Source organism: Caretta caretta, chromosome 8 (genome assembly GCF_965140235.1).
Source record: "Caretta caretta isolate rCarCar2 chromosome 8, rCarCar1.hap1, whole genome shotgun sequence".
Taxonomy (NCBI): domain Eukaryota; kingdom Metazoa; phylum Chordata; order Testudines; family Cheloniidae; genus Caretta; species Caretta caretta.
This window is the reverse complement of record NC_134213.1, coordinates 6,626,340-6,649,446: the sequence shown is the minus strand read 5'-3', so window position 1 is coordinate 6,649,446 and position 23,107 is coordinate 6,626,340. Positions and strand designations below refer to the sequence as shown.

General features: G+C 56.3%; 1 protein-coding gene across 5 annotated transcripts in view; it reads right to left on the bottom strand.

Moving 5' to 3' along the window:
* Positions 1-1,593: 1,593 nt before the first annotated feature.
* Positions 1,594-23,107, bottom strand: part of TNIP1 (TNFAIP3 interacting protein 1) — a 45,182-nt gene continuing 23,668 nt past the window's right edge. For 4 of the 5 annotated variants that reach the window (XM_048859634.2, XM_048859637.2, XM_048859633.2 and 1 more), the window contains 16 exons: positions 22,798-22,920; positions 21,392-21,480; positions 20,729-20,797; positions 16,641-16,829; positions 15,767-15,861; positions 15,504-15,594; positions 13,960-14,049; positions 12,665-12,730; positions 12,081-12,212; positions 11,058-11,186; positions 9,700-9,828; positions 9,046-9,171; positions 7,466-7,546; positions 6,746-6,943; positions 5,816-5,906; positions 1,594-5,289 (listed from right to left, as the gene is read on the bottom strand). In XM_048859634.2, the coding sequence (XP_048715591.1) occupies positions 5,246-5,289; positions 5,816-5,906; positions 6,746-6,943; positions 7,466-7,546; positions 9,046-9,171; positions 9,700-9,828; positions 11,058-11,186; positions 12,081-12,212; positions 12,665-12,730; positions 13,960-14,049; positions 15,504-15,594; positions 15,767-15,861; positions 16,641-16,829; positions 20,729-20,797; positions 21,392-21,480; positions 22,798-22,920 (1,742 nt within the window). In that variant the 3' untranslated portion in view covers positions 1,594-5,245. The remainder of the gene's footprint in view (positions 5,290-5,815; positions 5,907-6,745; positions 6,944-7,465; positions 7,547-9,045; positions 9,172-9,699; positions 9,829-11,057; positions 11,187-12,080; positions 12,213-12,664; positions 12,731-13,959; positions 14,050-15,503; positions 15,595-15,766; positions 15,862-16,640; positions 16,830-20,728; positions 20,798-21,391; positions 21,481-22,797; positions 22,921-23,107) is intronic. The other variant, XM_048859638.2, reaches the window with a different exon arrangement.

Here is a 23,107-nt window from a genome sequence, read left to right as displayed (position 1 = left end):
CCCCTGGGCTCCAACACCATCTCCTGTCATCCCAGGCATGAGACACTACACAGATGAGCCCATGGACAAGGGCCCTTGAGACACTGCAAGTGCCAGGGGACCCAGGGCCCTGGGGTCCTTACACTACTTGTGACAGCAACAGGGGATCTGCTGGCTGGGGTAGAGAGCTCTGTGGTACTAATGCCCCCAGCCTCCCAGGGAGCGAGGGTGTCTCTGTCTCTCAGTACCTGATGTCCAACCTGCCTCTTCCTGTTTATCACAAACCCTCCCACCACACAGCATCAAAGGACTCCCCTTCCTCAGCCATGGGGCTGAACCCACCCATGCCCCACACCAGCTGGCAGAGCAGATTGGGGCAGGCCCCACACTGGGTCCAGAGCCGCCCCAGTCAGATGGCTCTGACCTCACATTTGGGCAGAAGTGCACAGCCCTTTCCCTGCCATAGGTGCTTCTGTGGCCCCCCATCATGGAGTACCGCAGTCTTCAATAGACTTGCCCTCAGTACAGGTGCTCTAATCCCCATTTCACAGATGGGGCACTGAGGCACAGAGAGACTAAGTGACTTGCTCAAGGTCCCATAAGAAGTCTGCGGCAGAGTCCCGGACTCACCCCAACCACTGGCCCCTCCTTCTCGTGGGCTGGTGCAGGGAGAGCTCCCTCCCGCTCCTGTTTCAATCTAAGCCACTCGCTGGACAGGTGATCACCACAAGAAGCACTGAGGCTGCGGACGTGCTTGGGGGTCCCTACTGGCAGCCCTAGGCGGAGTGGGGCTGTGTCCACCCTGGGACAGATACTGGCTGAGGGGGCTGGGGTGACATTGTGCCTTGCTCTTCCATCTCCACCTGTACAGCTAGTAGCAGGCCTGGCCCAGGGCAACATGGAAAGCTCTTCTCCCAAAAAAGGAACCCCCCCCCCTCCTCTCCAGCCACTATCCCATTATCTGCTCATGCAAAAGCACCCCCCCACACACACTCCCCCTCTGAATTCCCTATGCAGTGGGGAGATGGGCACCCCAATCAGCTCCTTGCAGTAGCAGATGATATGCGTGTAGGGCACGCGAGAGTTGTTTCTGGCCAGGGAAGCTTGGCAATTGCTAGTTAAGAAGCACAGTGATCAAGAATTTTCTGTAGTAGCTGGCTGGTGAATCTTGCCCATATGCTCAGGGTTTAGCTAATCGCCATATTTGGAGTCAGGAAGGAATTTTCCTCCAGGGCAGGTTGGAAGAGGCCCTGGAGGTTTTTCGCCTTCCTCTGTAGCATGGGGCACAGGTCACTTGCTGGAGGATTCTCTGCTCCTTGAAGTCTTTAAACCATGATTTGAGGACTTCAATAGCACAGACATAGGTGAGAGGTTTTTCGCAGGAGTGGTGGGTGAAATTCTGTGGCCTGCGTTGTGCAGGAGGTCAGACTAGATGATCATAATGGTCCCTTCTGACCTAAATATCTATGAATCTAAGAGCAAAACTCTGCTGGCAATTCAGTTTAGGATGCCAGCCTAACACACTGTTTTTGCTCCAAGACAGGAACCCTTTGCTAGGCATCACCACTGTCTGAGAACAAAAGGAGACAAAGCAAACCCACAGTGGACAATGGCTGGGGTGGAAAATCTCCAGATAGTTTATTACGGAGTATTGCAAAGGAATAGTTATTGTTACAATTCATCATACTTTTTCTGCACAGAAACAAACCAACCAACCTGTGTCATAGATCTGTACACGCGTCTCTGGGATATATGTTTGCCCCTGGGGGAAATATTGTTGTTTTCCAGGATATTGGCTATACAGGGTGCATTTCAAAACCTAGGCTGAGTGGCTGGATTTGTATCAGTTTAAAAGGTTAGCATGTCTGGGCAAAATGGATGGTGAAACATCCCAAATATATGGAAATGGTCTTCTCTATGTGGGAAACCCATGGGGCTTGGGGTGAGAAAAACTAGCCCCCTCACCCCTTTTCAGCTGCAATAATAGCATGGTTCACCATGTGTCGTAAACACAGTGCTAGCAGCTAGAAAAGAAGCCCAGAGCTAGAGCTTTAATGTTGGATCCCAGTGCCCAAGCTAGTCATACAAACTGGGCAGACCCCTATAGGGACATCACTCTTCAGACTGGTTTTCATCGGGAGCAAGGTTGGCTTTTCGCATACAAGAAACCAGCCAAGATTTACATGGACCCAGGCCTAGATACAGAGCTGTACGGAACGGGATTTAACTCATGTGAACAGGGAACTGAAGGGACAGGGAGCAACCAGAACAAAGGAACAAGAGGCTGCGTTGTTTAGGAGCCACACTGAAAAAAACCAGACACGGGGTGGTAGGTGCAGAACTGGACAGTCACAGGAAGCCAGCAGGACCTGAGGGGACCCACAGAGCTAAGTGACTGAAGTCAGGGTAGATCAAATCATGGAGCGTTTCACACACACGCATGTTAGTTACAGTCTTCACTCACTGTAAACTATAGAGCCGTATTCACAGGAATAGTACAGCCAGCCTCTAGAGCTGGGGTTTTGTTATTCTCCCTCTGGTCTTGGGGAGGCAGGACAAATTTTGAGCCAGAAGAGTAGGTCTATTAGTTCAGAGGCAGAAGCAGACTCAAATCTCTACATATGGACTAGCCCCGAGAAGCGGACAAGGAACCGCTTCTATTAGCCTGGGTTACACTGGTAGCCTTGTCTTCAAAAACCCATGGCCAAATCCTGCTTGCTTTGTGCGTGTGAACAGTGCCTGCAAAGCCCATGGGGCCGCTGACATGAACCAGACAAACAGAGGCCAGCTCACTAAATACAGCGCTGTTAGATTGACAGTATGAAACCCTCAAGTCACATGCCAGTGATGGCCAGGTACAGGTTCTTGGGGACACAGGTGCCATGTTATCACAGACAACAGGCCAGTTAATGGCTGGTGGGCGAATGCACCCCATGGATTGCAATATGTGCAGTGCAGAGTCAGCGAACAGACAGAGCTATCAGCTGGCCTCCCGTACTGCAAGCTCCCCTGGGGTTTAAGTTCACACCCTCTGGTCGACGTAGCAGATTTAAATAGAGATCATGGGGAGGGTGTGTACACACAGACAGGTGTTATATTAAAATATCTACCAGTATGGACAAGCACATTTCTGCACAAACAATACAAAACCCAAACTACTTAGAATAGGAGTCCGGCCTTCACCCCTGCTTTGGACTGATGAAGCGTGAGTGATTTAGGGAGCTGGGGGTGCTCCATCATACTGCTCATTTCCTGAATTTACCTGCCTGTGTCCTAGGATTGTCCAGGGTTACGATGACTCACAGCACCTCCCTCCGATGGGGTTAGTCCCTTTCCAGGGATGGTCAGCATCTGGAGGGGACCAGAGTCCATTCACATCCCAGAAAGTAAACCCAAGCAGGTGGAGTAGGGGAGGAAAGGGTGAGGGGCAATGAGCTGGGTGTTTTCTCTGTAGGGCAGATGGGGGTGAAAAGTTCCTCTTCTCCCCTTCCCTTCAGGTTATTGTTCAACAGTACAGAGAACGGCAGAGATCTGCCCCACTGTTCCCCAGAACTAGCCCATGCAGCTAACAGGGAATTGGAGGAACTGGGGGAAGTGACGTCCACAAGAAAGGAGAGGCAAGAGCCCCCCAAAGTACACATTACCATTTGCATGTCAACATTAACATACAGCACATTAATTACAGACCACAGTACACTGCACACACAATACGCACGCATAAGAACAGACACATGAGCCTCTTCAGGGAGACCAAGGGGAACTCCCCAGCACCCGGGGGGATCAGAACCCTGGCCATTCCTTTCCTGTCCTCAGACCTTGTTTCATTGTTATTTTTTTCTTTGGAAGACCTATCACCCCTTCAAAGCCACTGCTGGTACTAAACTGCAAGTACTCAAAGCCTCTGGTTCAGCATACCTCAGCACTTTGCCTGCAATCAGGGCTTGCAACAGCTACCCCAGGGAGTCTGCGGAGCAGGGCAAGCCCAGGGGCATGTTGCAGTGGGATAAAACAGGACGGAGAAGAACAGGTCTGCCTGGGCCCACAAACGAACTCATGTCTATTGTTTGCTACTTCCATCAGGTTTTCTTCCTCTCCCTCGGGTCCCCAGTTCAGCAAGGTAGTTAAGCACACGTTTGCCTTTGAGCAGGTGAGAGGTCCCACGGACTTCAAAGTGCGTCTGATGTTAGACATGTGTTTAAAGTACCTTGCTGAATCAGGCCCTAAAATATTAGCTCATTACTGAAAGGCGGCTCATCAGCTCTGCTTTGGGGATGTGGGAGAAGAGGGGCAAAGTTCACAGCCTGCTCCCTGGGAGCAATAAAGGCAGGGTTATTGCACACCATAGGCCTGTGGCTCCCTGATAACTCAGAGACTGGACTGTGAGGTCAATCTAATAAGAGAATGAGGGTTGCCACATCTTATCTAGACAGCGAGTGTGTATGTATATGTATGTACAGAGGCCTGGGCAGTATCTACATGGTGCAAGCTCTACATTCCAGAGTTTCAATGGAGAGTCGAGACACATTTACATTTGGCCCCTGGACTCGGGACACTTTAAAAGCCATTCAAGCCAGAGTGCTCACTTTAGTCCTAGAGAGTGTTCATAGGTAAATGATATGAACCAATGGATTCAGTTTAGCTTCAGCTTGGCTTCTTTTTAACTATGAAAAGAACACACACAATTAAACCCTTTCCCCCACCCATCTATCCAGGGTACCAGACGTCTGTTCAGCAGGCCTCCCTGTACAGAGCTCTGCTTGTCATGGGATTGTATAGGGGCGGTTCTCCCACCTACACTATTCGACGGGAAAAGTCTCTAGGGTCAGCCAGCAAACGTTACAATACAAAACCAGGCCGCAGGAAAATCCTCCACTGAAGACTGTTGAAACGTAGGGAATGGGAGGCTGCTGCAGAACGCAAGCTCCCCTCTTAGCTGAAGAAGAAGGAAGGAAGGCTGGGAATCAAATTAAAATCAAAGCGACGTGACTAGGAACAAGATAACCACGCATGGCCATTTGCACAACCCCTGTAGGCAGGGCTCCCAGTCGGGATTCCAGGGAAGCCCCCGCGCTACTTGCTCCTCAGCAGCTCCTAAGGGCACGGGCGTTCGCTCTTCAGCGGCTCCCGAGGGAGGCATTCCAGCCCGTCAAGGCTCTGCTGTTATATACAGAGTGTGTGAACAGGGATAACTAGCAGGAGGCAGGTTCTATATACACACAGGCGTGCACACTCCCCGCCCCACTCTTCTTCTGACATTAGCCCACAGCTAAACCGGCCTTTGGTTTTTTGGTAACCCAAGCCCTGCAGGTTCTGAAAGACAGAAAGCACACCCACATCGCGTAAGTATTGCTCCGGTCTCCTTGCATACTCGCTATTTAGAGCCATTTTTAAACAGATCACAACAGCATCCCGTGTTATTCCCACATGCTGGGCCAGAGGGCAGTTGGCGGCCATCTCAGGCTTTTAGTGAACTTTACTGTCAACTTTGAGACAGGTGTTTCCACGCTCCTGAGCTGAGCGCTGGCAGAGGTGAGGCCCAGTGAGGATAAGGGAGTAGCGTGCAAGCTTCCCCACACCCCACTCTCCCAAAGCACCTCGGTCTGTTCCACTACAGCCCCCGGATCCTCCTCGTGCAGCGAGTCTCTGACATGGACAAACCAATGCCAAACTGGTGACAGACGGGATTTGAAGGTACAAGCCCACTGCCTCAATGCACTGCAGTATTCAGTGCCCTTCTGAGCTGCAACATGAACGGCAGCTGTCCGGGGTTCTCACGCAGCGCCAGTCTCAGCAGAAGGAAAGTAACCCCTGGCGTGTGAGAGCAGCGTTTCCTTACCAGCTTCCTTGGACAGAGGTTTCATTCCCTCCACTGCTTGGGAGTTCTGGGTCCTTGACACAGCACAAGGTGGGCGCCAGGTGTATTCTGGCTGAAAGGAAGAGTGAGGAATGGGCAGCGTAAGAGAGGGCATGAAACAGGAGGTCTCAGATTCTGTGCAGAACAACTTGGCAGGAGGAAGAAGGGGACGTAGGAAGGATAGTCCAGCGGTTAGGGCCCTGGCCCAAGACTTGGGAGACCCAGGTTCAATTCCCTGCTCCACTAGGCTTCCTGGGTGACCTTGGGCAAGTCACGCAGTCTCTTGGTGCCTCAGTTTCCCTCTGTACAATGGGGTAACAGACTCTCCCTATCTCCCAGGGATAAATGCATTAAAGAATGTGAGGATCTCAGATATTCTAGTGCTGGGGGCTAGATAAGCACCTAGACAGACAGATGAGGGAGAGGTAAGACATATCAGCACTGACATTTTAGTTCATCAGTGGTCCGAGTCCACCAGATGGATCATGGAATCATGAGCCACAAACTCCTGAGGGCTACCCCTGGCTCTGCCACTAAGTCACATACCAAGTGTGGACCACCAGCAGCGTGTGCAAATTGCCCGGATCAGACTTTTGTGCCTGCAGTCCCTGACTTGTGCACGCAGTCATGCTGACTACACACACATTGTGTGTGCACAGCTGCACTCCCTCCGGGATAAGGAATGAGGCCCATAGCGAGTGGGTGGGCAGCGGCCTACACTTAGCTGGCAGGGGGTTGGGTGGAAGGAGGTGGCCATGCTGCTACCTGGGAATTGTGTGACAGGAACCGCCTTGCCTGGAACACATCCAGATGCTGCAGGAGAGGCTGGGAGGTGCGTTCAAGGAGCAGAGATGGTTACAGGACAGCTCCCCACCCTGGCCCATCCTTATGCCTTCCCGAGAGGGTACTCACAGGAGGGAAGTGGTGGAAGTTTTGCACTGGTGGATGGTCGCCCGGCATTGCTGAAGGTGGGTACCGGATTTGATGCCAGTCTTCATAGCCATGGTAGACGTGGTGGGGCACTGGAGGGCTATACTGGAACTGGTACATGGGGCAGCCAGGGCCAAGAGGCCCTGGGACCGGCTCTGGGTGCAACCTCTCTCCAGAAACCTGGAAGAGGCAGACAGGCAGATTCAGGAGCAAAGCCAAGACATCCCAGCTTATACAGACCCCCTTCTGCCCATCTGTGCAAGTCAAACGTGCCCATTGTTGTAGCATCTGTGCACCACGAGCCCTGATCCTTGGCTCTGGCCGAGATGCACTTGGCACAAGATCCTAGGCCGAGGCAAAGGTGCCTGCAAGATCCCTTCATGTCCTCTGATCCCAGCACCAGACAAGGGCAGGTTCAGTCCCCAGCATCACCTAGAGCAACCTCAGTGGTGCTATGGCTAGACGCCCCCCCACACCAGCCACGCCCCGACACACCCTCTGAGCTGGGGGCACCAGTAACTCCGGCACACATTCTGATTTCTTAGCCTCCCTAGCAGCTGTTCGGGTTTTTACAGCCAGGACCCCAAACCCCCAGGGTAGCCCCGGCCTACGCTGCTCCCCTTCCCACGGGGGCCCACGTTGCTCTGGCCAACAACCAGTCCCCAAGAGGGAAGAGCTGCTTCCGCCCACCACCCTCCATACCTGCTTGTGCTGCTTTAGCAGCTTCTTCAGTTTCTCCTTCTCCTCCTTCTCTCTCTGACAGTCGTCCTTGAAGAGCCGCAGCTGGAGGAGAGGTGGGGTCAGAACCGAGAGGGGACTTGCCGCAGTGTCGCACAGCGCCGGCCCCCACCCATGGACGCTGGCAGGCGCCGGAGAGAACTCCTGCCCACCGAGAGCAGGGCAGCCCAGCCCAGCCGACCGGGTGGCAGCAACTGACAGCCCCGCTGGGGCCCCGAGCCAGAGCACCGAACGCACCCACTGCCCCCACCCTCACTGGGCAGATGCCAGTCTGTCCTTAGCATGATCCTAGGGGGGCTTTAAAATAAATCCGCAGCCTGGGTCACGGGCGCTGGCAGCGGGTGGCTGCTCGTTTCCTGCGGGGGGTTATGGCCCAAAAGGCAGGGGAATTTTGGCAGCTCCCATTCAAATTTTGGCAGCTCCCATTCAAATGTCCCTCAGGCCAAGCACCTAAAGCCACCTCGTCAGCACTGACCGAAGCCCTGCCTGGCGCCTCCGATGCCAACAGGCTCCTGTGGGTCTCCCACCACCTGCTGCCCCGAGAGCTGCTGACTGGCTGGGCTGCGTGCCGGGGCAAGAGGGAAAGTGGGGGACAGCCCCAAATCTCCCCGAGGGGGCAGCTTCTGCAGCTCTTCAAACAGAGAGCAGCTCAAGCAGCTGCTGCCCAGGGCTGCGATGGAGGAGACGGCTCGGGAGGAGAAGAGATCTTTAAAATCTCACTGACAACAGGCCCAAACCACCCTGCGTCGCCCATCCTGCTCAGCACGAGCTCCCCAAGGCTGGGGGAAGCTGGCTGTAGGCCACAGCAGAGGCAAGAAAACAACTTAATCTCAATAACCTTTTAGTGACCAACCCTCAGGGCTGGTGGGAAGCCATGGCTCACAGGAGGTCTTCGTCCCGTACCTCCCCCCCACATACCGCGAAGCAAGGGGGCTCAGCTGAGTCGGAGGGGAGTGCAGACCTGAACGCTGCTAGCTGACACAAGCTTTCCTGCGCTGGGGACACAGGTCTATCGTCATCATAGGTGGGGCTGCACATGGGATCGCAGGGCCCTGCACACTATGAATGTACGTGTCTGCTGTGTTTGTCTCTGCTCCCCAGCCCCTGCTGACCCCAAAGCACTATGGAAACTGCCGGCTTCTCCCACACGAGTTCCCCTTCCCCAGCTGGCATGGCCTTCACCTCCATCCCATCTGCGTGGAGCGATAAACAAACTGCCCACACCACACACTGAAGGGCTAGATCCCCCGAGGGCCAGGAGGCAAAGACCCAGCTCGCTGGCCGATCGGCACAAACAGGGGTCAGGGAAGGATCATACTGAGAGATCCGGCTCCATCTGCCAGTGGGTTTCACTTGTACCCAGTCAACTCTACCAGCATTGGCTGTCTCAATGCATCCATACACATAGCAGATGCCATCACGTGGCAGAGCTGAAGGTTCGGGGCGGACTTGTCTCCCCTGCCCCCAAAACACCTTTTGACGTGAGCTTCAGAGCACAGAGCATTCTGAGCATGACTCCCCCACTCCTCACCCAACTGCCCTACCTGGTTGTTGGAGACTGTTAACTGCTTCTTAAGTTTCTCCAGCTGCTGCTTCAACTCTTCCTTCTCCTCATTCATTCTCTCCCTGTCGCGCCGCTCCCGCTGAAAGTCCTCTTCGAAGATCTTCACCTGGCAGACAGAAGAGGCAGAGAGGGTCACCGGGCCCTGTCAGACACATCCCGCAGGGGCCAGGGCGTGGCAGGGGAGGCGCCCTCCCGGGGAGCGCACGTTGAAATTCTTCATGCCAAGCTAACCAAAGAATTCACACCGAGCCTTAGTGATACGAGACACCACCCCCAACAGTGCAAGCCCATGTCAGACCTGGCACCCCGCTGTGTGTCCTTCAGTGACACCCCCTGTCATAGGCACTTCCAGCCGAGGCCTGGATGGGGCCACGATCAGATACCACCAATGCCGTTCCTTACGGTCTCTTCCCAGCTACACAAGAGTAAAGCTAGAGGAACGTCAACGGAGTTGCTCCCCAGCTGACCATGTTGGTGAGAATCCAAGCAGAATCTGTCCCTTTAAGCAGAGAAGGAGGCTGGGGCTACCTGCTCAGAGACCGAGACCCTTCCCAGGGTCTGCGTTAAGGGTCTCTCTGCAGCCTTAGCTAGCCCAGAGAGCTAGAGTGAGAGAAAAGAGCCAGTTCCTCCTTACCTGCTGCTTCAGGAGCTCGTTCTGGGTCAGCAGCTCGTGTGGTCTCATGCTTCCGCCTGGCTCCGTGGCGTTACTGAGTGCAGAAGGGGTGGGAGCAGGGGCCTGAACATTCAGGGCCTCCTCCAGGGCCTGAGGGTGGAGGGGGACAGAGGGCACCATTAGAGTGCATAGAGCAGTGGGGCACATGCCCAGCTGGAAGAGGGCTGAGAAGGCACCCCGGGAACAACAGATATCCAGAGTTAGTGCAGACAAACCAAGTGAACATGGTGAAGAGCACAGCCACCACCCAGGCCCTTTCTCCTCTCCTGCTCCGACTGCTGATTAAAAGAAAACAAAATCCCCACTTTTTTGTCTCCCGGAAAATCCCGTGTTGTCACTGGCCCTCCCTTCCCCCCGTCACCACTTAGACAAGCCAGGGGTGAAACTAAGGACCGAACAGAGCCCCGGTCACTATCCAACAGCAAGACATGCCTGCCGCTGCCGTGGGATGTCTGGGCAAAGCCTCCGGCTCGTCCTGCTCAGGGCATGGCTGTGTCCCTCCAGGATTTAAACATGGGAGCGGCGAGGGGCAGGTCAGCTAGAACAGACAGAGAGGGCTCAAACCCAGAAACAGGCAGGATGGGTTTGAGGAGGGGCAGGCTGGTATCCAGAACACCACCAGAGGCAGGCTTGATGCACAAGGGGTATCTGCCAGCCAAGTGCCACAAAGGGCTAATTCCTCTGTAATGCCCCATCCCCAAAAGAGAGACAGGCCCTCCCCGCAGCTGCGCTTGCAACGTGCAGCCTGTACACTGTCAGCACAGGCTCGATCTAGGACCCTGGCGACCTGCAGCTACCAACCGACGAGCTGAAGTACCCCCAGCTGCCCGCACACTGTCTGATGGAGCCCTGAGCGGAGGCCCTCCCATAATCCCCTGGCAGGGTGCGTGCATGCACCCCTGAGCAAGGCAGATTCCATCAGAGACTCTTCCCGGGGGGGGAGAAACGTTTCTTCTGTCAGCTCAGCCAATTCCTAGAACATTAGCACTCCCGCCTCTCGGGGACCGCAGGTCTCCCCGGGCCGCTGCTCTCTGGCACTGCAGTGGCCAGGAGGTATTTCTGCGAAAGATCTTGGCTAGGAAGGCAGGACAGGGAGCAGCTGCTCTGGGTTTACTGCCCAGCTAGGAGGAGAGGGACGAAACGGGGCAGCCGCTGCCTTCCTCTGAGGCACAGTGCATTGGATACGAGGTGCAGCCAGTGCCCGGAGAGCCAGGGGATCTGCACTTTGCCATAGGTACAGGCACACCTGTCTGAACAGGCCCTTGGAAACCAAAGGCTTATCTGGGGCGACCAGGGATGGGCGCTGCCAGGCTGCCCACCTTGTTTAGCCTCTGGATCTCCTTCTCCTGGTACTCCCTTTGCTTGGTGACCGGTGCCAGCTGCTCCTGCAGGAACCTGATTCTCTGCTTCAGATCCCTCACCTCCCCAGCCAGCCTCTCCTTTTCTGCCTGAAAGAGCAAGAGGCAGGGAGGTCAGAGGAAGGAGCAGCAGTACGTTACCCACCGCCCTTCCGCCGAGGCCTGTCGTTCCCTCCCTGGGCGTGACGGGCGGGAGAAGCCACGTGGCAGAGCGTGGCGTGAGACAGGAAGACTCATCCCTCGGTTCAAGTGCCGGGGAACACGGAGAACAGCACCTCTGCTCCCATTGGGGAAGGTGCCTTCTTGTACGGCCGTGGCTCAGCAGAAGGGAGTCTAGTCAGACCTCTCTACCCTCCTCGCTAGTAGAGCTGGCCCCTCTGGAGGGCTCAGCAGATTTCAGAGCCTCTTTCCCCCCACCCCCAGCAGACGTTTCCCTGAGTCTGACCCTCTTTCCCACCACCGCACACCAGTCGGGCTTGTCAGCCTGAAAGCAGGGAGATGGGCCTGCTCCTGCTTATCAGGCCCCGTGGAGGCCCTCAGCTCTGGTGCTGCAGGGTGAGTGGCAGCCCGGTTCTTGGGGCCTGACAGGACGCAGCCTCCTTCCAACCGTTCGCTCCCATCCGGGAGCGTTTGACTACGCTGGGAGGCAGAGTGCCCCCAGAGACCCTGCATGGGGCCCGCCCGCTGCTCCAAGGCGTGGCATGCAGAAGGGTCGCTGCGTCCACACAGAGCCTGGAGGCGAGCTACATGCCCCATCTCTCCCCACTGCCCCAGCCCAGAGTTTGGTCAGTCATTCTGCTACCACAGGGACTCCGACTCAGCCGAAGAAGCCTGGCTCAGGAGATACCTCAGGAGCCAGAGGGAGACGATGTGCTGGGAAGAGCCAGGGTTACTGTGACAAGAGGAAGCCAACGCACAAGTGCCTGGTTTTTGCCCAGCTCCTGGGTGCGGGGAGGATACAGCACTCCCCCCGGCAGGACTCACCTCCTCCACCTCAATCTTGGATTTCGCCAGGAGAAGCTTGCGATCAAAATCCCTCTGCTTCGGCTCCCGCTCTGCCTCCAGCTCACTCAGCGCCCTCTGGGAGTCCGCCAGCTTCTGGCGGAGATCCGTGATCTGCCGGGGGACAGGGCGGCCGCGTGACCGACTGGAACGCAGCGCTGCCCGCAGCTGGTTGTGCACAGCAGAGGTGCAACCCCCACCTCTATTTGCCCACCCACCCCCGCCGTATTTTAACATAAAACTTCCCAGAGCCTCTTCTGCTGCCTCTCCCCACCCGTGTCATGCATGAAACAGGAGGTTCCAAGGGAAAGAGATGGGCTCCGATACCAGGGTGAAGATGAGAACGGCATAGATGCCTCGGCTGGCATGGACGGAGGGGGAACGAACGGCTGTATGGGTGGGGAGAGAGGCTGGGGAAAGACGGGTGCACTTAAGGGGCTGGGGATACCCGAGTAGCCCCCATGCTGCTCCCTGCAAACACAGGGCACATGTTCGCCTCTGAGACATGTGCAAACACAGCATCTGCCACAAGCAAACTGCGTGGCACGGGCTGGCCCAGGAGGTACCTTCTGCTCGTACTGCTGCTTCATGGACCTGAAGTGCTGATCCCACTGCTTGTTCACCTCCAGCAGCTAGGGGGAGAAAGACACAGAGTTAACTGGGGCACAGACTCCCCTTGCCCCCCAGCCGAGTGGGGCGAACGGGCGTTTGCAGCCTACCAGTCTCCTACCCACAAAAATATTCTTTTCTCTCTCAGGAGCTCTGTGTGAGCAGCGTGCCCAAGCAGAAGCCAGTTCTTCTCCCGCTAGCCAGGCTCATGCTCTTCGAAGTTGAGCTGAACCATCGTTTGTAAAACCTTCATGCTTCGGTGACTTTTAGTGAACGACTAGCAGCTCCAGCAGGAGAGACAGTAGGAATGTCACAGACAAGCACGGGGCAGGCCAGCTCTGCCAGGGCACCTCAGTCCGATCCACAGCCCCCCGCTCCCCCAGCGCTCCCCCTGCCAGGCTCTGCCAGGGCACCTCAGTCCGATCCACAGCCCCCTGCTCCCCCAGCGCTCCCCCCCCCGCCAGCTCTGCCAGGGCACCTCAGTCCGATCCACAGCCCCCTGCTCCCCCAGCGCTCCCCCCGCCAGCTCTGCCAGGGCACCTCAGTCTGATCCACAGCCCCCCACTCCCCCAGCACTCCCCCTGCCCAGCTCTGCCAGGGCGCCTCAGTCCGATCCACAGCCCCCCGCTCCCCCAGCCAGCTCTGCCAGGGCGCCTCAGTCCGATCCACAGCCCCCCGCTCCCCCAGCCAGCTCTGCCAGGGCACCTCAGTCCGATCCACAGCCCCCCGCTCCCCCAGCACTCCCCCCCCGCCCAGCTCTGCCAGGGCGCCTCAGTCCGATCCACAGCCCCCCGCTCCCCCAGCACTCTCCAGCCCAGCTCTGCTAGGGCACCTCAGTCCGATCCACAGCCCCCCGCTCCCCCCGCCAGCTCTGCCAGGGCGCCTCAGTCCGATCCACAGCCCCCCGCTCCCCCAGCACTCCCCGGCCCAGCTCTGCTAGGGCGCCTCAGTCCAATCCACAGCCCCCCGCTCCCCCAGCGCTCCCCCCGCCAGCTCTGCCAGGGCGCCTCAGTCCGATCCACAGCCCCCTGCTACTCTCCCAGTCCTGGGCCTGTCCTGAGCAGACACGTCACTGTAAGACCCCCATCATGCCAAGAGTGGGACTGCTTTGTAATGCGTGTACATTAGCACTAGGCCACCCAACTCATTCTCCGTGTGAGCCAGGCCTGGCCCGCCTTTGAGGGAAACGGCTAACGTGCTAAGCCAACAGCTCCTGTGTGCGCTGTGGTGCTCCGCAGCGGGCCCAGCTCACCTCATTACGCTGATGCTCGAGGATTTTCACCTTCTTCTCGCTTGTCCCTGTCACGCCCTTGCCCGATGCTTTCTCTGACAGCGCCCCACTCTGGAAGACAGCGCAAACAGAAAACCTCAGGACCTTCCTGGCAGCTGGGCCAGACACATCCCAGAGCCAGGGAAGCGGGAGAAAAGTCCTGCGTCCAACGGCTGCCTACCCCACCTCCCTCAGCTGTCCCCTGCCATCCCAGCGCACCTGAGCAACACAGCTCATGCTGTCTCGCACGGCGATGGCCGTCAGCCCCGCACGGCTGGGAGCAGAACCCACCCCCGTGGTTCACCGACACCAGCCTTGCGCTGGTTGTCTCTCTGCAGGTAACCAACTTGAACTCGCAGCCCGGGCAGAGTCCAGTGGCCTGTCCCCATAATCCCTTGATTCTGGCCACCACTTGCCACCCCCCAACAGCCACCCGAGCAAGCGCAGGGTGGGGCAGGGGAGAGGAATTTAGATGTCGTTAGTGTCAGGAATTGCTTTTTGGACCCCAGGAGGCGTGGGTCCCGCACAGCGCCACCTGGTGTCTGCCTCAGTCCTGTCCCCACCCCCTTCTCGGGGGAAAGGGACATCTCCCCCTCTTTGAGGAAGCGGATGTGGTGGGAGCAGCCAGTCCTGCGCCTACAAAGGCTGGGGACGCCTTCTAGTTCAAGGGAGATCAGCCTTCGGCTTTGGCCCCTGCTGCTTTACTGCCTCCCTCGGCACAGGAATCCTCCGCGCGCTCCTGTTGCTGGTTTGACGGAGCAATCACCCGCCCTCCCAGTCACACAGGGTTTTCAAGTCAACGGTTAATGAGTGCACCCGCATTCACTTGGCTTCACGACCTCCTGCTGCGGAAGTAGCATCCTCCCCAGTGTGGAGAGGGGGTCTGCACCCCAGCTCCGTGGCCAAGCCCTGGTCGCCATTTCTGTGCTTTGGCCCAAGACCATTCCTCCCCTTACAATGACTTGCTCCTTTCCAGCCCAACTCTCGGCAATGGGGGAGGGGAGCAGCCGTGCTCTGCCGCTTTGCACTTCCCCACCGCAGCAAGGTTTGCTGGTAGCCAGCACTGACCCAGTGGCCGTTAGCAAGGCTGCAGGGAGCATGGCAGAATCACACCTAGCTCTGCCATAGCTTTATGTCCCTCACTCCAAAATAAGCCTCTTAAAAAACAAATACTTGCACACGGTCCAAGCTTAGGGCCTGTTTTCCCACCCTGGAGCCCTCCTTCTACAGAGGGTGACTGCTGGAGTCAGGGGCACCACCCCAGCAACACGGGTCAATGGGGAGAATCGGGCCCTGGAAGTTTAAAAATATCAGCCTATGAAGGGTTAAAGGATGCTTTGAAGATAAATGGGGGGGTTTGCCAAGAGGGCTTCCTGGCACCCTCCAGGATCACACTGTGCTCTGGACTTGGGACTCCATTCCAAGGTGCGATCAGGGTATTGTTGCAAAGGGTGGGAGCTATCCCTGTGGCGTGGGAGCTGTCCCAGGACGGCACAGGGAAGAGGAAGTGTCTTGGCTGCTCCTACCTGCTGCTGGCCAGCGCTCTCCACGCTGTCCCCTTTCACGCCCACCTTGTTGCTCATCATCACCATCTTCCTCAACTCCAGGTTCTCACACCTTTGCAGCGGAAAGAGCACAACAGAAATGAAGATTGAGAGACCCTCAAGGATTCATACAGTAACCAGCATTTGACGAAGTTAACCATCAGGGCAGGGAAGATGCTCAATTCCCTCCGATTCACCCCACCACCAACCGCCTCTTGCCCAACCAACATCCTTCCTGCTCTCACCTAAGCTTCTCCGTAGCCTGGTTCCTCTGCTCCAAATCCTTCTCCAGCTTTGCCCGCAGGTCCTCGTTCTCATTACGCAATTGCTCACACAGCGTCTGCCAGAGGAACAGCAAGTGGCTTTAGGCTCATGCTTCACACAGTCCCCTTGACATACAGTGAAAGTGCATTCCAGCGACAGAACCCCCCCTTGGTTTAACAAGGCCAGGTCCCTGCCCAGCATGGCCAACTGGGCTCTATGACTTGGTCTCTCCTCCACTAATGCGACTGGAGGAGAGAAGCGCACAGACACCTATCCCTTGGGCACCACACATCTCGCTCACAGGCAGAACATGACCTCAGGCCTTCAAAGGGCGGTCCTACAGCGGCCAACCCTACTAGAGACCATAGGAATCGAACCAATGGTCCAGCTAACCCAGCAGCATGTCTCTCGGCAGCATCTGCCATCAATGCTTCTGAGGAAGATGCAAGTCATTCTATGGCCAATAGTGAGCAATTACATAATCAAGCTGTCCATGAGAGAGATTTCCCCCTTGCCCCAGGCACTTAGTGCTTTGGTCGTGGCTGGAAGTGGGAAGAGACAAGGGGGTGCTGCACAAGAGCAGGCTGGACACAGATGAGCCTGCAGTTTCCCCACACACAGATAGCAGGGGGACACAGAGAAGAAAAGATCGAAGGAGGGACTGGTGTGGTGGAGGGGGAAGAAATGAGGAGAGGAAAAGGGGGAGTGCAGAAAAAGGCAGCTAGGCAGTACTCCCCAGCGGAGGTCTCTGCAGGATTTACATGGAGGGAGGGGGCAAGAGCAAGTTTCCTAGGCATGCCTACGGCGGACAGATCCCACAGGCCTCTCTGCTGTGTGCAGAAAGAATGTCCCTACCTGCAGAACGGACGTCCTCTGCTCATTCTTGTGCACTTTGGAGGCCAGGCGGTTAAACTCCAGGGCCATGCGCCCCAGGTGAGCCAAGACCTGGTTCTTGTCCGGCTCCTCGGCGAAGACACTCAGGGTGCTCTCCAGCCGCTGCAGGTGCAGCATCAGGTTAGTGTCCTCGTTCTGCAGCTCTGCCTCCTGGGAGAGGAATTGCAGGCGGTCAGAGAGGTCAGCCCGGCAGCCTCGCACCGTGGAGCTGAGGGAGAGCAGGGCTGTGCAAGGGAGGAGGCAGCCAGCCACTCAGGCAGCCTCTCTTGGCATGTCAGCAGCACCTTCCAGCCAGGGCTCTCAAGTGCGGAGTTAGCCTCACCTCGGCCCTGCCAGGCGAGCACTCCCTGACAAAGCACTTGGTTAAAGGGGAGTGAAGGCAGCTTAGCAAGCACCTTCCAGCAGGTAGAAGATAGCAGCCAAACCCAGAAGCCTCCAAGAACTGGTGCTCATCCTCCCGCTGAAATGCCCAGTGGCAAATGAATGTGGGGCCAATTCAGACCCCTAAACAGAACCCAAACAGGGCATCCATACAGCACAGGGGATTTACGGGGGTTCACCCCGGGGTCCTCCTTTCTCGACCTAATTCGCACTTCTCCCTACTGAAGGAACAGTGTCTCCCTCCACGCAGGACTCCGAGCCTCCAGTGCCCTCTAGTGGCTTCTGTGTGTCTAGACAACGGTGCCCTTCTACATCCCAAAAGACACTACAATGAAACCCAAGTGGCTACCAGAGTTCTAGGATCTTCCAGCTTCTCTCTCCCCATCACCCATCCCACACAGGCAATGCTGGCAAGCACCAGTCCCAGCCTGCCCTCAATGGCCAGCCAGAATGCGCCTGTGCCCTGCCAGTGAGATCTGAACCAGCCCGGTGCAGGTTTTTCCCCACCGGGGTCTCCATTCAAGGACAGTCCCCTGGGAGACATACTGTGGGTAGCCCTGGGATAACACAGGAATCTTGGAGCGTAGGAGAGCTCGCCCAGATGACTCGGTACACAACCCTGCTCTGGCTGTGGTGCCAATCAAATGCCAGAGTCCAGGGAGATTCTCCAATGCCCCGCCTCTTGGGGGACAAGTAAGCAAACGGGACCCAATGGGCGGCGACTCCCCTCGCCCCCACCTCGCTGAGAAGTGCCAGAAGGTGCCGCTTTTGAGTTACACACTGGAACAAGTTCAGCTTGTGCTACCTGGTGCGGTATGGGAGCTGGATCCCCTGGACCTGCTCCGGCCTCGCTCAGAACTTGTCTCATCCGTTTCCTCTCTGTCTCACTGCTAGCGCCAGGCCCTCCTCCTCTGTAGCTCCTGGTATATGGGCCGGCCTTCCTGCAGCCCTCCACTGCTTCTCCAAGCTCAGCTGGGCGCAGCTCCCTCTCTTGCCTCTACCACGTAATTCTTCTCTTCCGCTGGGCTTTGTCTCTGCCGTTGTCCTGCTCCCAGTAACCCCAGGGCATGTGGGGATCCAGGTCCCAAGACAGACACTTGCCGAGATTGGCCCAGGCTGTATTTATCGTGGCCGGGCACACCTGCCGGCATGCGTCACCCTGCACACCCACTTACTTAAGCACATGTTGACAGAACTCCCGGTTGCACCGTTCAGCTACTGAGCCCTGACTTGCCCTAAGCTATTGTGGGTGTTTAACTGTTTGGTAACCTAGGAGACCGAAGACATCTTCTGGAGCCATGACTCCCAAGAGGGAACAGGTCTCACCCTGTGTGCCACCTGGCCAGTCCACCAAGAATGGGGCCTGCCCCGGGCAGAGTCTTGTGAGCCTTTCACCTTCTGAGAGAGCCTGGTACCGCTCCCCGGGCTGTCTGACTCACGCCCCGCCCCACCCCACCCCCCTGTCCTTTTGCCCCCATGGCCCCGGGAAATCCCAGAATTGCAGGAGTCCACATCCACCTCTCACGCGTCCCATGGCTGACTCAAAGGGGAAAGCGAAAAAGCAACATCCCCCAGCTTCACAAACCACAGGCCGTCCTCAGCCCTGTGACTTTTTGGCCCCATCAGCTTTTATCACCGTTAGCAATGCTGCTGAGGAGGGCACCTTGTCCGGGCACACCACGCCTGGCTCGCACTCAGCACTGTCAGCCTTCATATCTGCCCAGCCAGGTAGCACACAGGTCAGCTGTAAAGCCCCCCTGCCCTGAGACAAGCCAAGAGAAAACTGGCTAAGACAACGGCAAGCAGTAAAGTTACTGGAGCAAACTCCATTCCCAGCATCTGCCGGGGGAGCTGCTTGTATGTGGGGGTAGCTCCCTGCTATTCCAGCCCCAGCACCAACTAGCAAAGGGCGTGACAACATAACACGCTTCTGACTTTCATCACTCCACCTCATGTGTCTGCCACACATGCACCCAGCCACCCTCTTGCCTGCTCCTGGTTTCTCTCTATGCACACTGGTTTCCTCTTAAAATGGGGAGAGTTTCTCTATGGGGTTTAAATCGGTTGAGCTGGCACCTCTCAATGGACGGTGGAAGCTGGACGGATATAAGCTGATTTCAGAGCATCCACACACAAAGTCACACTGGATTAAACAAACCGCTATAAGTCACAGCCTTTAGTGAAACTGGTGCAAATGTGTTCGTGGGCTGGGCTTCGCACAAACCCGGGGACCTGTCCCAGTGGAGCAGCACGGGTTTCTGGGATCTGGCATTGGGGCTGTTTTTATCCAACAAGAAGCTATTCTCTTTACTGTCCTATTTCCCTCCCCTGCCCCGGATGCTGCCCGGCTCAGACACAGTGGTCTGGACCCAGAGCAAAGGGTGCAGCGACTCGCTCCACCATAGTGCTGGCAGAGTGGGAAGGATTCCCCCCTTTGCAGACTCTGGGAACCAAAACACAGGTACAGTCAGTAAGTGGACACTAGGGGGCGAGTGCCCCCTTCCTCAGCAGCTCAGCTCCTCCTCGTTGGGACAGCTCAGTCTGAATCAGCCTGCTAGGTACTGCAGCCTGCGGACAGACTCCCAGGAAAACATCCCCAGCCTGCTCAAAGCAACAGGGCGGGCGAGAAGGGCAGGGAGGCAGTGACTGGCAATGCTCTCAAAGGATGTGCTCCCCCTTACACCTGTAGATTTGTTCTGGGACTCCTGTCAGGGATACAGCCAAGCTTACCACAGGCCGGCTGAGGGCAGGCTACCCGATGGGCCTCAGTCGGGACCCTGCCCTCCCAGCTCTGCTGTGCCAGCAGCGGGCACCTGCTGAGCCGAGCCTGCTAGCCATGTGGAGTCCTATGGTGGTTTTCACAGGGATAGTTAACAGGGGGCTAAGAGGATCCTAAATAGGTCAGGGTGGGTGAAAATATCCCATCAACTACGTGTGGGGCAGGGGGACAGTGCGGGGTGGGGGGCGAAATAACCCAGCGATTGTCAAGTTGCGCAGAGACCGAAAGGGTTACGAAACGTGCAGCACCAGATTGCTCCAACGATTGCATCACTCAGGACTTTACGGCCCCTTTCTTCAGCCCCGAGGCGCCCGGTTTCCCAGCCCGATGGCCTGCCCTCCTGGCTGAACGCCCAGCTGCACAGAGCCTACGGCACCTGCCCAGAGGGAAGTCACCAGCGCCGGCCCATTTGCATAAGTGAGCAACGAGGCCCTTCTGCAGCAGGCTCACGCTTTCCCCTTGTGAGCTTTCTGACCACGTCCTGGGAAATCGGCCAAGGAAAGCAATCACACGGCGGTTCTTGTGTGTGCCCCACAGCTCTCGTGCATCACACCAGGGACTGAAACGGGGCGAGGCGATGGGGAAGTGGGTGTGGGGAGAATTGGCTGGCTGCTCCTCTGGCCTTGCTACTCCCTTAGACAAGCTGGGAATCAGCACTCTAGTCCTAGCTACTGCCCCTGATCGTCCACCACCTACCCGGCCTTCATTCCCATTCAGGAAGAGCAAATCCTGTCAGTGCAGGTGAAACCAAAACAAACAGCCTTGCCCATCTCACACAGTCCCCACCACCTGCCCGTGGACACGCTGTGCCCCCGCTGTGTACTAATAGCTCTGTCTCAAGTCCCAAATGAGCTTCCCCCCAAGGAACCGAGCTGGCAGGATGACTCACCGACTTCCTGCTCTCCTGGGAAAACCTCTTGTCCTCACCAGATACAATTTCAAACTCTGACGAAGATCCCTGAAACAGAAGAGAGGGGAGTCAGGCCCTCACCAGGGAAACCAAATCCTGCGATGCTCCGTCACAGCAAAGGGAGGACGGAGATTATGGGGGCAGCAGGGAAGAGAGACATTTCCCCGTTCCGCCAGCTAGCTTAATGCCATTTGCACCGGTATAAAACAGGAATGGTTTGGGCCAGCGGGTCAGCTCTTTAAGCCGCTCTATGCATTGTAAAGATGATCCTCCAGGTCTGGGGACTCGAATCCAGTGACAGACAGGTTTCCCCACAAACAGAGAGCAAGTCCTGTGTCTACAGGGGTCAGAGTTGGGATGGAAGCCCCTGAAGGGAAAGTGAATGGGCGTAGATAACGGTAGCTGGCTCTGCATTCTAATGCTGTAACGCAGAGCAGCGGTTGCAATTACATGCTAGTCTAAAGCCATAGACTCACAGTCCATTCTATCACTGATGTGGGAAACAAAACAGGGAGAAATTCTACCCCTTCGACGTGTCTGTTTCCTTAAGTCTCCGAGTTTGTTTTTTTTAATTGCCTGATAATTTCAGGGTCTGGGCTGCTAAGGGTTAACAGGCAAATGCCCCCCTTTCATCAGACTTACAGTGGATGGAGGCTTCTGAGCTTCTGTATCCTGCTCCTTCTCAGCTTTGCCTGGACCCGCGGGGGACAGGCGGGGCTCTGGTTCACCTCCTGTAAAAGGCAGAGGACACCACAGCTGTGAATGTTGGTAAACAGGAGAGCAGTGAAGAGGCAGAGACCAGACAGGCTAAGAAGTCAGAGAGAACCATGATTTCCAGCTAGTGGGACAAGACAGAAACCTCCATCCCGTTCCCCGGAGGGGAAAGGGAAATCAGGCTTCCACTGGGCGAAATTCTGCACTGGCAACAAACGTTACTCAGCTGGCCCGATCCCTTCCCCCTGACTACAAAACAACAGTGTTTTGTAACATCAACAGGTTGCAGAGAGAGGTCAGACTGCGGACTTTCCTCCCACCTAACCCGCAGCAACGGACTAACAGGCACTGAGGAACGGCTTCCAGGGCCAAGCACCACACTTGCCCAACCTTCTCCTGTCTCTTTACCCTGGCCAGTGACTGCTCGGTGGGTAAGTGGCCCAGGTAGCGCCCTGCAAATGCAGACTGTTTGCATTAACTCCCAGGCGTTTGCCTTTGGTCAGTCAGCTTTGTCAGGTAAAGTGGCTGGAACTTCCCCTGTTCGGATGCTTCACACAGCTATCCTGAAAGGTCAAGTCCAGGGCTTAGATAGTCTCTTTGCAGCCAGTCCCTGTCTCATCAGCCAGTCCCTGTGAGCGGACAATTTTAAAATAACAGCCTTCACACAGGCCTTGCCCATTCATGGATATGCTTTGCCAGGTGCAGGGCGCCATTACCTCCCCGCAAACTGAAAGCCTCAGGCAGGTGCGGAATTTGCTCCCTACCCCATGCAACTCCATTGACTTGACTGGAGCTTCTCCCCCGCGCCCCCCCAATACAGAAGGCTGTTACATGAAGAACATAAGAAGGGCCAATACTGGGTCAGACAAAAGGTCCATCTAGCCCAGTAACCTGTCTTCCAACAGTGACCAATACCAGGTGCCCCAGAGGGAATGAACAGAGCAGGTGATTCATCCTGTCGCCCATTCCCAGCTTCTGGCAAACACAGGCTAGGCACACCATCCCTAATATATGTGCACTAGGGAAGGTTAACGGGCAGGCCAGATGCGACTTGCCAAACTTTGCTCTGACCTTCTCCCTCCACAAACGCAGAGCAGCGGTTGCAATTACATGCTAGTCTAAAGACACAGACTCACAGGCCATTCTATCACTGATGTGGGAAACAAGGACACTTCACAGGCCATGCAACTCCCTGGGAAATCAGGGTCAGAGAGGCGTGTGTGTGTACGTACGTACATCCAGCCAAGTGTGAATCTGCTCAGACAAATACTTTATGTCCTCTTCCTGAATCTGGAGAGGATGGCTCTCCCTGGGTAAGCCTCCCACCTTCATACCTGTTATTTCGGACAGTTTGTCAAAAGAGGAAGACGACCTCAGCATCTCATTGTCCTTCACGAGGTCCTCCACCTTCTGCCGCAGCTTTGATGCTTCCATTTGGGACTCTTCCAGCAGTTCTCCTAGTGTATACAGTAAACAGAGGAGTTCGCATTTCCTGGTATTTACCCTTCCCTAGTATATAGCTGCCATGCCCCAGAGGCCAGTTCCCCAGGCCAGCCTGCATAAATCCCCTCCCCAACTTGTATTTCACAACCAGAAGAAATGGAAATGTCCCACATGGCCTTCTTCACCCAGAAATAATTCTTC